Source organism: Vitis riparia, chromosome 12 (assembly GCF_004353265.1).
Source record: "Vitis riparia cultivar Riparia Gloire de Montpellier isolate 1030 chromosome 12, EGFV_Vit.rip_1.0, whole genome shotgun sequence".
NCBI classification, from domain to species: domain Eukaryota; kingdom Viridiplantae; phylum Streptophyta; class Magnoliopsida; order Vitales; family Vitaceae; genus Vitis; species Vitis riparia.
This window is the reverse complement of record NC_048442.1, coordinates 22,115,876-22,134,704: the sequence shown is the minus strand read 5'-3', so window position 1 is coordinate 22,134,704 and position 18,829 is coordinate 22,115,876. Positions and strand designations below refer to the sequence as shown.

General features: G+C 34.2%; 1 protein-coding gene across 4 annotated transcripts in view; it reads right to left on the bottom strand.

Moving 5' to 3' along the window:
- The window catches only part of LOC117926649 (anaphase-promoting complex subunit 5), a 58,324-nt gene extending 39,818 nt beyond the window's left edge, over positions 1 to 18,506 (bottom strand). For 2 of the 4 annotated variants that reach the window (XM_034845836.1, XM_034845837.1), the window contains exons 1-7: positions 18,243 to 18,506; positions 12,635 to 12,794; positions 12,359 to 12,480; positions 7,796 to 8,045; positions 3,031 to 3,208; positions 2,860 to 2,938; positions 2,605 to 2,690 (exon numbers count right to left, since the gene is read on the bottom strand). In XM_034845836.1, the coding sequence (XP_034701727.1) occupies positions 2,605 to 2,690; positions 2,860 to 2,938; positions 3,031 to 3,208; positions 7,796 to 8,045; positions 12,359 to 12,480; positions 12,635 to 12,794; positions 18,243 to 18,419 (1,052 nt within the window). In that variant the 5' untranslated portion in view covers positions 18,420 to 18,506. The remainder of the gene's footprint in view (positions 1 to 2,604; positions 2,691 to 2,859; positions 2,939 to 3,030; positions 3,209 to 7,795; positions 8,046 to 12,358; positions 12,481 to 12,634; positions 12,795 to 18,242) is intronic. The other 2 variants (XM_034845835.1, XM_034845838.1) reach the window with 2 other exon arrangements.
- Between the last annotated feature and the right edge of the window lie 323 nt (positions 18,507 to 18,829).

The window sequence follows — 18,829 nt, the reverse complement described above, 5'->3', positions numbered from 1 at the left end:
AGAAAGAACAAGATTGGATTTGATAAATTAACAAGGACAAGAAAAAAGATTTTACTGAAAATAAACCTCAAAATGGTAAAGACTAAGCTCTTGAATCTATGGAAGATGGAGATAAGTGCACAGGAGTGAGTGAGAACATAAGTCTTTTGAGGTTTTCAATTTCCATATCAAAGTGATTACAGCAAAAGTTAAGGTTCCAAGAAAGCGGAGAGGAGTTAGGAAGGACAATTGATATAATGAGATTTTTCACTATGGTAACTCTATAAAGACTTGGAAATTGTGAACACAATGGTTAATTTCCCCACCACAAATCTTCCCATAAACAAATTTTGACCCATCACCCACCACAAAGCAAGTGTATGGAAAAAAGCGTAGAAAACTTATGCAATGGTCTTCCAAGGACATCCATGTGACCATCTAACTAGAATGTTAGTGTCTCATCCATTAGGATGTGTCTAATAAAGGCTCGAGATAACCTCATGCCAAAGGGAAGAAATTTCCTTAGGGAACCTCCAGAGTCACTTCCCTAAGAGAGCATGATTTCTCAGCAACAATTCCTAGAACTCCAAAATCCTTTGGCCAACACATTATGTCCTAAGTAATAAGATAATCTTTTTTACCCTTCCCAATCCCCAACTAGAGAAGCAATTTCTCAATTTTAAAGCAACCAATTTTGGGATCTTGAAAAAAAGATAAGAAATAGTTAGGGATATGAAACAAGCATGACTAGATTAAAGTTATCCTCCCCCTGGCTCTTTTCTTAAAGGCTTTAGGCCTTTAATTTAGAGCCACAACTCATGGTATATGTGAGATGCTATGAATGAAAGACCAATTAAAGGGGTGGTTACGCTTTAATTCTATGGATTCAATGAAGCCTTTTTGTGATAACAAAGTTGCCAATAGCATTGCCAATAATCCTTGTTTAGCATAATCATATTAAACATGTAAAAGTCAATAAACATTTTATCAAGAACACGTCAACAAAAGGATTAATCTATACTCCATGTGCAAAAAAAGAGAACAAGCTTATAGATGCTTTAACAAAAGAAGTGTCAACGAAATTTTCAATTTTGTTCTTTTTTTATAGGTAGAGAAAATACATATTAAAAAGAGAAACATTAAAAAAGCATCCCAACGTACACAAGAAGTATACAACAGGTGCCTAAAGTACCTTTAAAAAAACAAAGAGGGACAACAAAAAACGACACCCCTCAACAAGACTATCTAATCCACAAAATCTACAATAAAAGAAAGCCAAAAGCTATAAACAATTTCGACCACACCCAAAGATTACAAAGAAAATTAAGTTTAATCCTTGGTCAGAATGCTCTTTGTTATCAAACATCCTATTGTTGCTTTCCTTCCATATTGTCCCAAAAAGGTACAAAAGAGCAGTCTACCACACCTTTTTCCTTTTCCTACCCACAAAAGACCCATGCCAACTTGAGAACACCTCTCTCACTAAAAAGGGGAGCACCCAAGCCACACCAAAAAGAGAAAACAGATGATGTCATACAACCTTTGTCTTGTCACAGTAGATGAGAATGTAATTAACCGATTCTTCCTCTTTGCAACAAAGAAAATATCTATTTGCCACGGACCACCCACTTCTCTGAATGTGATCCAAAGTTAATACTTTGTTCCAAGTGGCCTCCCATGCAAAGAAGCCCACCTTGCGAAGCACCTAAGTGTTCCAAATAACACTTGTTGGGCACTTGACAAGTTGTGCATTTGAGATATCTATTCTCCAACTTCAGAGGTGTGTTATCAAATGTTAATGGTATATTTACAAATCTCCAACCTTTAGACTTTCTATGTTAGTTTTCATATTTGACCCCTTTATTTTAGGGATTGATTATTATGATTTCTACAAGGAGCAGATTTATAGTTGTCTGTATCTCCTTTATTTTAGAGATTTGATTATTATGACTGTCGTAAGTTTAAGAGCATATTGTAAGGATTTGTCCTAGATTCTTCCTTGTAAAGTTTTCTCTGCATTTCCTGTATATACTTATACAACATGTGAAGTAAATAAACAGAAATTCTCTCTCAAAATATGCACAATCAAGCTCTTCTACATAATTGCACTAAGCCTAAAGATATCTTAGGTGGTGAAGAAAGTTAGGCAGTTAGTTAGGATTTTTTTCGTTTTCCTTCAATAAAATCCAGTAACAAACTTGGAGTAGATAGGACATTTCCTATTTTTTCTCTTCAGTTACTATTTTTTCTCTTTACTTAAGTTAGGATTCCAGGCTGTTAGGAGTCTCACTTCATTAGAATTCTAGGTTGCTAAGAGTCTCACTTAGTTAGGATTCTAGGTTGCTAACTGCAAGTCTATTTATTTCCTGTTGTATTTTCCAGAAGAGATTAATGAAAACAGGAAGAATTTGGATATTCTTCCAAACAGCTTTTATTAGGAAATCCTTAACATACAATTAAGACTGAAAATTTTTTCTTCCTCAAATACAAAGCAGAGAATCAAATCACCCACGAACTGGAAATGCAAAATTTTACATGTTATATTCACATGTAATCTCAATCAAATTTGATGGGTAGTTCAGTAAGTATAACGATAACAAATTAAACAAAATGTTTGATGTTCACCTGTAATCAAAGTAGCAGTGAAGATTCTCCAATGAAGCAGGATAATCATTATGATAAAGGTTATTCAAGTAACGCAAGAAGTGAACCTGCATTGATACCAACAGGAAAAATAATGAATTTTAACGTTCATATAATAGCAGTTACACCAATAAGTTTCCATACATAACCAGAAAACAGCATTATCAACTTCAGTATGAGAGGTACTTACCAAAAGGAAAAATAATAATAATAATAATAATGAGTAAGGTAACTTACACGATGTAATTCTGGTGCCAGTTTCTGAAGCTGCCTTAGAATAGATTCAAAGGCATTTAAAGGAACCGAGCTGCTATGCCTGCCACAAAGAAATTACTTGAGATTCTATAATGCACTAAACTAAACAATCAGAAAAATTGCAAAGACAAAATCATTCAGCAAACAACTAACTTCTCAATTGCATCGGCTTGCTCACATAAGTATCCTTGTATCTGCCAGTTTGTACGTAGGAATATCCCACCATTGGGATCGATACCTCTCAATGTATCTTTCATATGGTGTGCAAATGAACTAGCTTCTCCAGTTTTCTCTCTGTGCTTGAATTTCAGTTCAGCAGAAACCTCAATATCTGCATGCATATGTAGGTTTGCACATTAACACCATTGAAATTACATCATGTGAAACATTAAATCCAAAAGCAGAACCAGAAATATAAAACCAAAAAGCCCTTGAGGCCTGGGTCAAGGAAAAAGGATTTGGATTGGGTTGGGTTGGGTTGGGTTAGGAAAGCATCAACGATTACCCCTTTGATCCTCATGAAAGAAGAAAAAAAAGCAGTAGAGATGGTTCCAGGTTCAATTCCATGTAAAGAAAAAAATTATAATAGAAAGAAAAAAATTAAGAAACATTTTTTTTTTATAGGTAAAGAGAAATATATTAATCAAAAAGAGGAGACACCAAACTAGTGCCCTCTAGGTATACAGAGAGTATACAAAAGCAGACCACAGACTCTAAACCAAGGAAGGGGAAAGAACAACCCCTACCCTTACTTAGAGCCTAGCCACTCAAAAAAGCTAACAAGAGAACAAGGGCTCAAAACTATAAACACCCTAACCCAAGACCACAGATTACATACAAAAGAATGTTTTAGCCTTTGGAGTGAAAGCACCTCATTCCCAAAAGCCAACAAATTTCTTTCCTTCCATACTAACCAAAATATACATAAGGGGGTCATTTGCCACGCCTTTTTACAGGTTTTCCCCACAAACGCTCCATGCCATCCAAGGAGAGTTTCCTTAACTGAACCAGAGAGAACCCAAGCCACACCAAAGAGAGAAAAAAGAAGATTCCACAATGTCCGCGTCTTAACACAATGAAGTAAAAGGTGATCCACCATTTCTGCTTCAGAAAAGCAAAGAAAACACCTATTTGCCAAAAAGTACCCCCTCCTCTGGAGTTGCTCTAAAGTTAAGATTTTGCTCCAAGAAGCTTCCCAAGCGAAGAAAGCTACCTTAGGAGGCACATACACTCTCCAAATACTATCATTAGGGAACAAAGTAGATCCTCCAGGCTCCAGAATAGAATAGAGCGACTTGACTGAGAAATCTCTACTTCTAGATGTTGTCCAAACCACCTTATCCTCGTCCTCCCTTTGCACCCTAAAGGCTTGGATTTTTAGCATAAACCGCTCCACCATCTCAATCTCCCAATCATTAAGCGCCCTTGAGAAAAGAGGGGTCCAACCATCCCCTACACCATCTAGGTTCCACACATCCGATACACAGGCATCTTTAGCAGAGGAAATGGCAAATAAAGAAGGGAATGACTCGCAAAGAGGCTCATCTCCACACCACTTATCCGTCCAGAATCTCACTCTCCTACCATTACCTACGCAGTAGGTTAAATTGCTATGCATACCCAACCACTCCTTTCTAATAGCTTTCCAAAGCCCTACACCATGCCTCCCACTTACGGCCCGAGTACACCATCCCCCCTCCTCTACACCAAATTTGTGACTGATCGCTTGCTTCCACAAAGCCTCACTTTCAATGGCAAAGTGTCAATTCCACTTACCCAAGAGAGCTTTATTCATCAAAGCTAAATTTCTCACCCCCAAACCACCTTTCTTTCTTTCCAGACAAACCAAGTCCCACCTAATTAGAGGTGGCCTCTGTTCAAGAGCACCTCCCCCCCACAGGAAGTCCCTCTGAATCTTCTCCAACCTCAGCCTTACTTTTTTGGACAAAAAGAAAAGAGACATGAAGTAAACCGGCAAACTAGATAGAGTGCTCCGAATTAGGGTGAGTCTTCCCCCTTTTGATATATACTGTCTCTTCCACATAGCCAGCCTTTTCCGAAACATCTCTTCAACACTATCCCATACCACCTTTGATTTGAAGGGTGCCCCCAAAGGCAGACCCAAATAACAAGAAGGCAGACCACCCACTTTACAGCCCAACTCCAAAGCCAAATCCTCTATATCATTCACCCTCCCCAACGAAATAAGCTCACTCTTCTCCAAGTTAAATCTCAACCCTGAGCAAGCCTCAAACCACATGAGAAGCAAGCTTAGATTCGTCAACTGATCCTGAGACTCCTCACAAAACACCAAGGTGTCATCCGCAAAAAGCAAGTGAGATATCAGAATCCCTTCTCCACCCCTGCCTCTTACCCTCCACCCTGATAAAAAGCCCCCACTAATAGCCCTTCTCATTAAGCAACTAAACACCTCCATAACCATCACGAATAGAAAAGGGGATAGGGGGTCTCCTTGTCTCAAACCCCTTGAACTTTGGAAAAACCCAAAGGGAGAACCATTTATAAGAACAGAGTAACTTATAGTAGAAATACACCACTCTATCCACTTAATCCATCTCTCCCCAAAGCCCATTTTTTTTAGCACTACCAGCAAGAACTTACAGTAGACGTGATCATAGGCCTTCTCTATATCCAACTTGCACATCACACCCCCTTGATTGCTTTTCAACCTGGAATCCATAACCTCATTTGCAATCAAAACTGCATCAAGAATTTGTCTACCCTCCACAAAGGCATTTTGGGGTTCTGAAATCACTTTTCCCATTACCTTCTTGATTCTATCTGCCAACACCTTGGCCAACAACTTGTAAAGGCTTCCCACAAGTCTAATCGATCTGAAATCTTTTAAATCTTTTGCACCTCCCTTCTTAGGGACTAAAACCAAGAAGGTGACATTAAGAGATTTTACAAATCTACCCCTTTCATGAAATTCTCTAAAAAAGCCCATAATCTCAACCTTCACCACATCCTACCCAAAAAGCCAAAACACCATGGTAAAACCATCCGACCCCAAGACTTTGTCTTTGCCTAGATCTGTAAGAGCTGCAAACACCTCTTCCTACGAGAAAGGATTCTCCAACCCCTCAACCTCATTGTTATCTAACCCCATAAAGGACAGTCGGTCGATACTAGTGCACCACCCCTCTTCTTCTGAGTACAGCTTTTGAAACGCCCCCACCACACTGTTTTTTAAATTATTTTCCTCTGAGTGCCAACAGCCATTAACTTTCAACTTGGACAGTCAGTTTCTTCTACTATGAGCATTCGCCATCCTATGAAAAAATCTGGTATTATTATCCCCTTCCTTCAGCCACAACTCCCTAGACTTCTGCCTCCAAAAAATCTCTTCCCTCATCACCCAAGACTTGTAGGACTCCCTTGCTCCATTTCTTGCTTCACATTCTTCCATATTTAAAGCTGTATATTTCTCCTTTTCATCCCAATACTCAACCTCCATAAGAGCTTCACCCTTTTTAGTCTCAACAAGCCCAAACTCTTCTTTATTCCAAATCTTTAAAATATTTTTAAAGGCCCTCAATTTAGCATCTAAAATGTAACTGGATGTCCCTGTAAATTTTAAACTCCCCCACCACGTCTTCATCTTGTCTTTAAAGTTTATATGGAATCAAGGCTTAGTTGTCTTCCAATTAACCTTTCAAATGGAAGGAAAAATGAGCAATTAAGAAGAAAAAATAGGGGAATTGTTGACTATCCTATTAGTTGATCTAATGTACAATCATTATCTTATTATTGATAGATAAGAAAAAAATACCACTACAATTTGGATTGGGTTCCTCCTATAAGTATTTGTAATTGGATGATCATCTCAATGAGAGATGAGGAAGCTCCATTAGAGGCAAGGTTCTTTGGAAAATGACTTGTCTCACTTTGATTTGGGTTGTTTGTCGAGAAAGAAATGCTAGGATTTTTTAGGACAAAGCAACAACTTCAAAGGCTCTATGGGATATCATTCATTTCTTTGCCTCCTTTTGGGCCTCTAACACCACAACATTTAAGGGCATTCCCCTTAGTGTGGTCCATCTCAATTGTTTTTCAGTGTAGATCGAAAGGTGTGAGTTAGCAAGGAGAAATTTCTTGAAAGGAAATTATTCTAATATTAGAACTATGAGTTGTTTTTTTGCATATTTCCGTGTGCTATTTTACTATTGTATAGGTTTACTTAGTACTTTGGAGGCCTCAAACATAATTTCTAATTAGTTTGTTGTATTTTTTAGAAGATTTTTCATCCTTTTATATTTATTTATCCTAAATTCCATAAATTTTTTGTTTGTGATTTAAAAATAATAATAATAATAATAATAATACTTCAATTGGTTGACAAAGAAAAAGAAGAATGGGAGGATGTTAACACTAAAGAGGAGGATAACATAGCAAATGGATACAATTACATTGCTTAGAAGATCCTACTAGTGATAATAACATTAATATTCAAAATTATATGACGAAAATATGAGAGAGAGAGAGAGAGAGAGGTAAATTTTAGAAGAAAAAGGAACTAAATTAGAAACAATTAACAATAACAAGAGACTTACTCTTATCATTACGAAGTTTATATATTTTTATTATTCAATATTCATATGATTTAATCAGTATTTTTCTGATTTTTTTTATTATTTATTATTTATTTTCTTAATTTGAGGCTTATGACTTGTTTGCTTCAAGGCTTACACCTTGCCTCATTTTGGCAAAATGCCCCAAGACTGTCTTTAGCTTTTCAAAACATTGTATGTATGCTTGTGTCTGTGTATGCACATACATAAACACATGCTACAGCTGTTATTATGGAGAAAACTTATGCCACTGAAGAGGCAAAGGGCCTATATGATTCTATAACATCTACATTACACTTTGCAACATAGCACACTAGTGATTATACCTTCAATCAATCCAAAAAGTGCTTTGGGTGCATGAATGTGAAAAGAAACTCTTTCACTGGCCATTTTCCTTGCTTCAGTCTCTTCAGTGACTTTATCAAAAACAAAATTCTCCAGATCCATGTTTTCATACACCAACAAGGCTTCAACTTCATTACTAGAGTCATCTAAATGAGGCAACTCATAAGCAGGACAGCTTGAGAGGGCTTCCTTACAATATGTCCCAATATTTGTCAAAAGATGACATACGCCCTGCATCAAATTCCAGAAATAAATGTCAATCTTCTAGGAAAAAGGAATGCATAAAACATACACCTAGTCCATCTACTTATAATAAGTGAAAGTATGGAGGGTGTAGTTTGTTTTTTCCTTTTTTTTCTTTTTTTGGCTTGTGCAATTAAAGAACCAAAGAACACATAAAATGGGAAAGAACTGGAAATAGAAACTCACAACCAACTAGGAAAGGGAAAATAGATGTTATGTGCAAACATCAATTTCTCATCCATACCTTCAAGTTAAACCACAATTTTCAAAACATGAAACCTAGATTAGAACTTTTTCTAAAGACGATTAAAACTTTTGCTAGTCACCTAATAGATCATTAGTCAAAAGCTCAAATTCTACCTACATTGCTTTGTTGCCTATGAAAGAATGATCAATTCAGTTAGAATTTCACTTCTTCTTTTTCTTCCTTTTATTTTTTTGTGACACATAACTGTTAAGTCTATTTCAATTCGTGATTTATTTTTGTCAAATTTCAAAGCTAGTTCCCATGCCCAACCCTTAATTTGCAAAACCAATGATGAGTTAAATTCTTCTTAGAACTTACCATAGTTAGTTTAGATTCAGTTGAATCTTTTTTTAAGTTTCTATTTTAGTTTTTTTATGTTTTTGTTTTAGTTTGTTAAGTCTATTTAAGTTCATAGTTTATTTTTGTCAAGTTTCTATTTCTTTTATTTTCTAAATAATATTAATTTCCTCTTTTTTTTATTTTTGCAAGGAAAGATAAGGAATTATGAAAGTTGTCTTATTAAGGAAGAAGGTCATAAGAGTCAACACATAAAAAGTTTTCATATCTATTACTCTTCCTTTGAGGGTATGATTATCTTCTTCCCAAGTGCAATTACTTAGGAAACTCTAGGTGTGAGTGCTTAGAATCCTTGGTATGATCAAGGATGAAAATATCAATTTTAACAGATATATCAGTAACTCAATTTTACAAATATATTAAGATATATCAAGAAATATTGTTGGATATTTTGACACAAAATATTGGTGAAAATAAAATTGATAAAAAACTCATAAATATGTTGAGAAAAACTCAATAAATGTTAAAAAATAATAATACATATATAGAAGTACAGACACACACACACACACATATATACACTTGTAACATTAGACAATAATATACTGAATTTAATAACATATAAAAATTTAATGTATTTAATTCAGATATATTGAATGATATGAAAGAATGATGATATATATAACTATTTTTATTTAAAAATATTGATTATTTTTATTTTAAAATATTGATAATTTATTTATAGATTTACATTTGTTTTGTACTTAATTATTATATTATTTATAGATTTACATTTGTCTTGTATTTAATTATTATATAAAACTTATTTATAACAATTTTATTTTAATTAATTTATAATATATCGTATGTAAAAGATATACATAATTTGATTTGCATTTATAGGAAAAATCACGTTTCGTCTAATGGTAGAGGAGAGCCATCCCATCATCAAGGTCAGAAGTTCAATCCTTCAGTATGCACCTTTAAAAGTGGTTTTTCTATTTAGATTTGAAAACCAATCCCACATAGGAAGTGGAAAGAAAGCAATCCTGTAATTAAGGCTTGTTGCCCCCAATTCTTGGTACAAATCACACATGATCTGGAACAGCCATACCTCTCATCAAGCCCAAGCCCACCTACCAAGCTGAATTTTGAGGGAAATTGAAAAAATTTCCATGACATGATCGAAAATTTCCGATATATCAGGAAATATTGGCCTAATATCAGAATTTGGCTGAAAAATCAGAGACATATGGGAAAAAATAATGAAAAATCTACAATTCAAAATATCTATGGAATTATTGTGTCGGTCAACCTCGATAATCGATTTATCGGCGATATTTTGATGATTTATCCCAACATTTTTGTCCTTGGGTATGATTGCTCAAGATCTATCTCTTTTTTTTTTTTTTTTTGCCTTTCTTTTCCTTTTATCTTTTTTAATCGATCATATTATTAGACAACACAAAAACAACTTCTATAGCGTTGGAATTTTGAAAATCCTTATCAAAGAGGCATTAAAGTTCCATGACAATATGCTTGCAAGGAAGGTTGTGAGTTGAGATGGGAAATTGAATTACAGTTTACTTACTGTTTATGAACTTTGCAAGGATGATTAATAGGAAGGCTAAATGAGGTTCATAGCCTCCATGTGTTTGGGGCATCAAGATGCACTGTCTCCTTTCCTTTCTTACTCTGGTGATTGACATCCATGAGAATGAGCAAAAGGAAGTAAAGAAATGTAGTTTGGCAATTTTCAAATTCCATTTGTTTATAGTCACCTGCTAGGATAGCCCAGCTGGTCAGGGTGAACATTGGGAAGTATGGTCCTAGTAAGTGGCACATGGTCCCTAAGTTTGAATCCTACTACTGATGATACCCTGAATTTAGTCAACGCTAACTGTTGCGGGGTGGTCAGCACACCGAGGTTTGGGTCCCCATGGAGAGTCCTAAGGGCTTGGTTATGGAAGGTTCCTCGATTATCCAAAAAAAAAATCCATTTGTTTATGGACAAAGTTAGTATTAATTAATTATTTGTGTCCTATTTAGGATTTAGAAATATATTTTATCAGACATATCTCATTAAAAGAGAAGGAGAGAGGGAGAGAGAAAGAAAGGGAGAAAGAGAAAGAGGGAAGGGGGGACGAGAACTGCTATGGATGGCACATAAATAAGAGCAGTCCACTATAAGTCCATGGTTATGAGAAGAGATAAAGGTACTGTACTCCTAAAGATCCCAGGAATATTTAAAATTCATATTATCTGATATCTGATGCTATGAACCGTGGGGAAAACAAGAGACACTCAAGAAAAGTTGGGATCCACTCAATCATCCGGCCAAATTTTATCATGAGAGGTAACATCTTGATCAAGGTGTTGCTGTCTTTTGATCCACTGCTTCACAGCATCCCAGTTCAAAAGTTTGAGGTTCCTGAACAGTAAATACCTCTAACAAAGATACTTTGACTTTTTGAGGGCCTAAAGAGACTTAACCACCTTATGTTTTCTGCAATCAGTTTTTTGTTGACATCAATATGTATTTGCTTTCGCCCAAGAAGAATGGAGAATGTTTTGGCATCATTGGTACCCCCTAAAGTCAATGCTCATCATATTCTTGAACTTTGTAGGTCTTACAAGGTTATTAACCCTGAAAGATGTAATTTATGCTCAGAGAGTGGACAATCAATTGGCCACCATTCATTCCTTCATTCCCTGTTTCTTTTGAGTTTCAAATGTGCCTTTTCTTTCTCTAGCAGGTTTTCTTTAGGTGGCCCATAAGAACATCTTAGTCTATTATAACTTTTTTTATAAGCTTTGGCAGGGTGGAGGGAATGGATTGATGTGGCAGTGCGCTCTCCTTGTTTTGATCTGGATGATATGGCTGGAAAAGAACTCTAGGATCTTTGAGGACACAAAGAGGTCTGTGTGCAAGGGATATATTTTACTTTCAATCCTATTCCCCACATTAATGACCAAAGAATTCCTTAGTCCTCCATCGACAACCAAATCTTTGGATTACAAGGTAGCATACACAGGTCAGAACAGAAAGGATCATGTCAGTTGTTGGTGGCTTAATTCTCTCACTTGATTTAATCTAACTTTGATGATTGCCCTCTGGGCCACTCAGGTCACTTATGCATGGGTGTCATCAGAGACCACAGTGGTGAGCTGATGAATCCTTTCTCCACACCATTTGGACTTGGAATTGCTATAGAAACCAAGTTCTTAACTCATTTGGAGGGACAGCCAGTTTCCTATCATCAGGAATCATTACCAGATGGTGATCCAATTTTATTGTGAGAGGATTCTATAGTGGCTATCTCTTAGGTTTCTCTGGTAGTTAATATGGGTAATTTTGCAAACAAAGGTCATATATAAAAATTGTTCAGTAAGTTGGAATTACTTTTACCTAATTGCTTCAATCGCATGTGCGAAGTTGGGGCAATTAAGGGGCCTCGAGGGAAAAGAGAAATTCAAATTGATTCAGAAAAATTTTATTGAGTAAAGAGATTGCCTTTAGTTAATTTGATGTATGATGTAGTGAAACTCAAAACTGAACTTGAATTCTAAAATCTGAAGGTAGCATGCACCAAGCTGAAAATATTATAAAATTTAGTAAGAAATTAGAAGTGTGACCTAAATCAAATTCTCTAAACTATAGCAAACAGGTAAAAATTAATTAAATTGCTAATGAAACAAATATAAAAATAATGGTTCTGAGCAAAGGTAAATTGTTGAAATATGGAAAACATGATACCTCAAAGGATAACAGATTGAAGGCAAGTATGCAACGGCGAAGAAACACCCCAAGATTACTATTTGAATCCAAAATAATTTGATCATCAACCACAACACCAGAATCAGGTCCCGCCAGGATACCTAATCAAAATTATATTTTATGGTTTTGAACTTTGAAGTGGACCATTTTCAGAACAAGTAATAGGTAAAAACAAGAAGAAAGACAAGAAGGAAAGAGGAGAGAAATCGAGAAGGAAAGGGAGGGGGAAAAATAAGAAAATAATGATCTACTTGCCTCGCAAATCACTAAAGAAGTTAAACAAATCATCTGGTGACGATAGAGATGATAGCCTACAGGTTAAATGATCACTTAACCAATGATCAAGTTCACCACCAATTTCCCTCAATTGAGTAATAAGTTCATCCAGCTTTGGCTCAAAAATATCATCACAAGACTACAAGAAAAAAAATAGATATCACACAACTTTAAAGACAGAAGTACTGTTTGCAGCATTATCAATTCATAGAAGGGAGAAGGAAAATTAAAGTAATCTTCCGAATCATTTATTGCCACAAACACAACATACACACAATTCAACAAAGCCTTATTTCCAACAGACAAAAAAAGAAACAAAAAAAAAGAAAAAAAAAAAAGCTCTTGTGAATATTTGCTAATCAAATCTACAGAAATCTAATCAATCTGGCTTGGCTCATATGGAATATATTTCCCTTTGATAATCCCCCTTCCCAATGGCAACAATCATGTTTACATCCAGCAGAAGACTAACAAGTTCCTATGTTTTATAACAAAATCTAATTCATTCATTAATGATATCATTTCCTTCTTTAGTGTAATTTGTACAGTAACCATAAATTATATAAGATCCATGAAGCAAAACCATAGGGATTACTATTGATTATCAAAAGTGGTTGTGAGAAAATTTGTCATCAGAAACCATATCTAGACACACATATCTACACATCTAAATATGATTTAAAGTTGCAACATCAGTCATTAACTCGGGAGGCCTTAAGACAGATCATTTGTGGCAATCTCAAATATCAGAGCATCTCATATATATACATATTGTTCATTTTAAGCACTTCAATCACTAATTCAGAATGCCTCAAAACGAATCTGCAATTTCGTGAATAGATATTGTCCACTTTGAGCACTTTGGTCACTAACTTGGAAAGCCCTAAGATGAATCAGTTGTAACATGTTAGATACTATAATGACTCTCACCCTCATGCATAGATATCATCCATTCTGAGACCAAAGCCAACAATATCTGCCCATGAGGGAATAGATCATTATAGATGGTATAAAAGTCAATCCTTGACCAAATATGAAAGTATTTGCTGCAGCACACAATCATCATGAGCTTCTATTTTTAGTTTTCTACATCATTAGTTTCTATTTTAGATTAGTTTTTTTCCTACATCATTAGTTTCTATTTCCTATATCATTAGTTTCTATTTTAGGTGAATTTCCATTTTCTATATTATTAGTTTCTATTTGGGGTTCATCATTAGTTTCCTATTTCTTTCCTAGTTTCCATTTACCTTGGTTTCCTATTTTTAGTTTCCTATTTCGGTTATTTCTTTTATTTTTGCATTACAAACATTATTTAAAGGCTTATTGTAATTGTTAAAGAGGAGTTCAATATATTTTTTAGAATTATTCCCTAATTTTTAGATCCTATTGTGATCTATTCCAATAAGCCTCTAAAAAATATATTTAACTGTTCTCTAACAATTACAATAAGCCTTTAAATAATGTTTGTAATGCAAAAATAAAGGAAATGACCGAAATAGGAAACTAGAAACAGGAAACCAAAGTAATTGGAAACTAATGATGAACCTAAAATAGAAACTAATCTAAAATAGAAACTAATGATGTAGGAAACTAAAAATATAAACTAATGATGATTGTGTGTTACATCAGTATTTATCTATCCGGTCTCATAATCTTATGGGACATGACGAGGGCATTATGCCTACATGGAAGAAATGATTGTAAAGCCTCTAATCAATTAGGAAGAGAAGTTCCTAACACTTTATATGCAACGGATTGCTCTTAATTGTGTAAATGCATTTCAAAGTCATGCATGCCTTGAAACATGTTAAGTTGCTAACTTTCCTAAAAGCTTGCATTGTTTAGGATATGAGCCTACAATATGTATCATCAGGCTAACAACCTTATGTGTAACCTCATACCCTCATATGGAGATATAAATCATAACAAGATTAACAGATAAATACATTAAGTAATAAGATAGTAGGAGAGACTTGAACTCAAGAACTATAGTTAACCATCACTCTGATGTTATACTGAGCTATCAACTTTCTTAAAAGCGTCAAATTGTTAGTATTTGTGCCTCCAATATGTATCATGCAAACAAGCCAAAAGAGGAGAATATCTACACACAGGAGCACATCTTAGAGATATGCACAATCTGCTACTTAAAATGTTCAAAAAAATTTTAAAAAACAATATAATTTTTTTTTTTGATAAGCATAATCAATAGTAATCCCTATGGTTTTGCTTCATGGATCTTATATAATTTATGGTTACTGTACAAATTACACTAAAGAAGGAAATGATATCAAAAAACAATATAATTTTTTAGAACAATAAATTCAATTAGATGGGCACAAATAATAATAATAATTAAAAAAAAATTACATCTACCACATCCTACATTACATGAATAATCATAAAGACACATGTTCAAATTAACCAATGGTAATTAAAAATTCATGATTCTACCATTTCAAGTACAACCATTAGCCAATCCCACATTGAATGATGCAAAGGCTCAGAGGCTTAAACTCATTGTTGTCAATTCTATAATGAGCATAAAAATCAAGATGGTAATTCTCATAGTAAGGATATAGTTAAAAGAGTAACCCAAAGCTTGATTTTGCCGATTGAGATTATTTGCTTGACAATCCATAACAAGAAAATATGACTTTATAGGACACAAGCTCAACATTATGGTGCAACTTAGTCATTACTTGGCTTGTTCCAACCATGACTCGATAGTGTCAAAATCAAAAAAGATAGGAATTAATTTTGAATTCATCTCATAATGAACATCTCAAATATGTCTCAATCGAGTCATAACAAACTCGGGCAATTACATTGAACCTTGGTCTAAGTGAGTGGTAAATCCTAAAGTTCAATCCCCACACTATATGATCAACTTGCTTGCAAGCATAGACTTTTATTTTTTCAATGAAATGTTGTGCATCTAAAAAGGTCTTCAACAAATAGTTCTCCAATTTATCCATTTAGTTCAAATATAACAATATGATCCACTCTGTATTTAAGCATGAAGATCCATTTATAATCAGATATTCCAACAAAACCTAAATTTTACATTAAGCGTCAAAAGAAGTTGTGCAATACTCACTCATCATGACATGTGAATAAGACAAGGTTGTGGGTCACATTAGAAGCAAATATCACAACAAAGCCATATGCTCAATATCTAATAAGGTTTTTTTTTTACTTTTTGATAAGGAAGATAAAAGTAAATGCATATACAAGGGCCAAACAAAAAAGTTGTGCAACCCACATTCACACGATGTATGAAAATCACATAAAAAAAAGAAAAGACTATACAAACCCAATTCCTAGCTAACACAAGCTACTCTTATTAGCCAACTTTCATATTATCTACAAAATCAACAAAGAAAGCTTTTACATTCCCCATAAATCTATTAGCCCACATCTACAAGATTCTTAGAAACAAATTTTTTAAAGCCAACTACTTCATCAAAACATAGGAGAATCTATCTAAAATATGACAATTGTTTGCTACCCACGCCATAAAATAACAAGGTATCATCTACAAAGAGATAACTCCACCTCCTCTCTTCCAACTCATTGTACCTTGAAACCCAAGATGAGGCCTCACTCCACCACCCTCTGAATAAAACAACTTTTTAAAGAGTAATTATAGTTTTTTGGTAAGGGGTAGTTTTGTTTTGTTTTGTTTTTTTTTTTTTTTTTTTTTTTTTTGGGTGGGGGTGAAAGCCAATATATGTGCTTCTTTCTCACCCAACATGGTATCAAACCATGTTTGATTTGGAGCCTTAGCCCCTAAAAAGTAAAATTAAAAATAAAAGAAAATAAAAGAAAATAAAAAATTGCTACAATGAAGGTTTCCTAACATCCCTTTGTTCCTATATTAAGTGACCATAGTGATCATGAATCTAAAGATTAATTGGGTGATGTGCTTACTAAAACTTTAGAGAGAACCCTTTTTTCTGTTATGTGTTACAAGTTGGGTCTTAATAATATAAGTCTTAGCTTAAGAGGGAGTGTTAAAAGAGTTGAAGTAGTTATTCGGTAAAAGGTAGTTTCGTCTTTTCTTTTCTTTCTTTTCCTTTATTTTTACTTTTTTGGCAAAGGTCCATACATATGCTTCGTACTCTTTTCTTGAGGAGAAAGACACTATTTTATTTCTCTCACTTAACCTAACTCAATATCTCCATCACAAGGATGAAATCATGAAAAGAATAGGGAGAAAGCGAATTCCTTAGTCTTAAAGCCCTTGAACTCTAAAAGAAACATACGGAAATCTAGACAAAGAAGTTTGCTATATGGATATAGACCTAAAACTGAAAGCAAAAAAAATCTCAATTATACGATCATAAGCTTTCTTAATGTTCAACTTGCACAAACTCCAAGGTACCAACTTTTGGATCTCAAGTCTATACCTCATTGGCATAAGGAGTACACCGAATATTTGTCTTCTTCCCTAAAAGCATTTTGAAACAAGGAGACCACCCTTCTAATGACTTTCTTAAGTAATGTAGCCAAAACCTTTCCAATAATTTATACAAGCTTCCCAATAGACTAATAGACCTAAAATCTTTTATATCTTATGCTCCCCCTTCTTAAGAATTAGTACTAAAAAAAGATAGTTTTTTTTTCTTTTGATTGGCAAAACAAATATTATTAACAACGCCTAATAAAAAAAAGGGCACAACAAAGTACATAGAGAGCATACAAAGGTACCAAAAAGGCAATGAAAAAAAAAACCTCTATTATATCAAAAAGAAAATCATTTTTCGTGTTTGGTTGTATTATAAAAAATACTAAAGAAAATCAAATATAATTAAAATTAATTAAATATTTGTGCATTTTTAAATCATTTGATCTTTATATTGAAGAGTTAAAATAAGTTAAATGATTTTCTTTCACTTTTTCTATCCTACTTTTTCTCTCTATTTTCTTTCCTTTACATTTTCCTTAAATCATTTGAGAACAAAGATAGCCTTAAAGCTCCATATCAAGACCCAGAATCTCGCTTTCAGTTATTTCCCCTTGTTTTGCCTTAACCCCGTGTCTGGTTGCCAAGATGACTAACATGGAGAAAGAAAATTTAACAATAATTGCAATGTATAAAATTTTGAATCCTCCTCGACTGAGACAAACATTGTACTACCCACGGTTGCCTGGAGATTTTTCAGGTTTCCCACTCACAAATATTAAAAATTAAAAAAATAAATAAATAAAAAATCCATGATCGGTTTACTTCCTTTTCTCACATTTTCTAGAAACCAAAATCACAAAATAAAATAAAAATGAAAAAATAATTGATTTTTTTCGATAATCGGAATGGAGACTCAAAAGCTCCAGTTCCCCACTTAACCCTCTGAGTTACGGCTCAGAAAACTAAGGTAAAGCAAAGACATCAAAAACAAAACAAAAATGCAATTGCCACAACTAAGTTTATAATTTCCTCCGATTCCCAGATAACCAAAAACCTAAACTTCAAAACCCTGAATACTTTCTTTTCCCACGGTTTCTCAGAAACCAAACCCAACCATAAATCTCTAATCATTAAAATCAAACTTTTTCAGAACCAAACGAGCTAGAAGTTCACCTTGGTGAGTGCGAGCAAGAACATGCCGAGGCGGTTGTGCTGAACGACGGAGGAGAATGGGAAGGGGAAAGGGAGCGTGATTTGAGCTGGAGGAGCGTAGATCTGAAGAAGTATGCACACTGACACTTTGTGCGGCGTTACGCTGAAATTGCCCGGCGGCTTCAACATCGCTGCCATTTCTCACCTCTGCTGCTCCGCTGCAACCTCAATGGGCTTTTCTAAGGTTTTGGATGAGAAACGGAGCAGACGCGTACCAAAAAAGAACCGCCAAATTTCCCAATCTAAAATAAATCAGAACCGGAAACACGAATTATATTTGAAAAAACTATAAATAATTCCCAAAATAACCATATATATATTTTAAACCATTACTATCACTTCACTTTTAATTTTTTTTGTATTTATTTTTTAAATATTATTTTTTGTTAAATATTTTTATTTTAAAATATTAAAAATACAAATTTATTCAAAATTTGTTTAAATGTACGAAAATTAATAAAATTCTAATATTTTATAAATTAAAATTAATTTGATAAGACAATTTATTAATATAATTTTTAATAATTTTAATTATTAAAATAAATTAA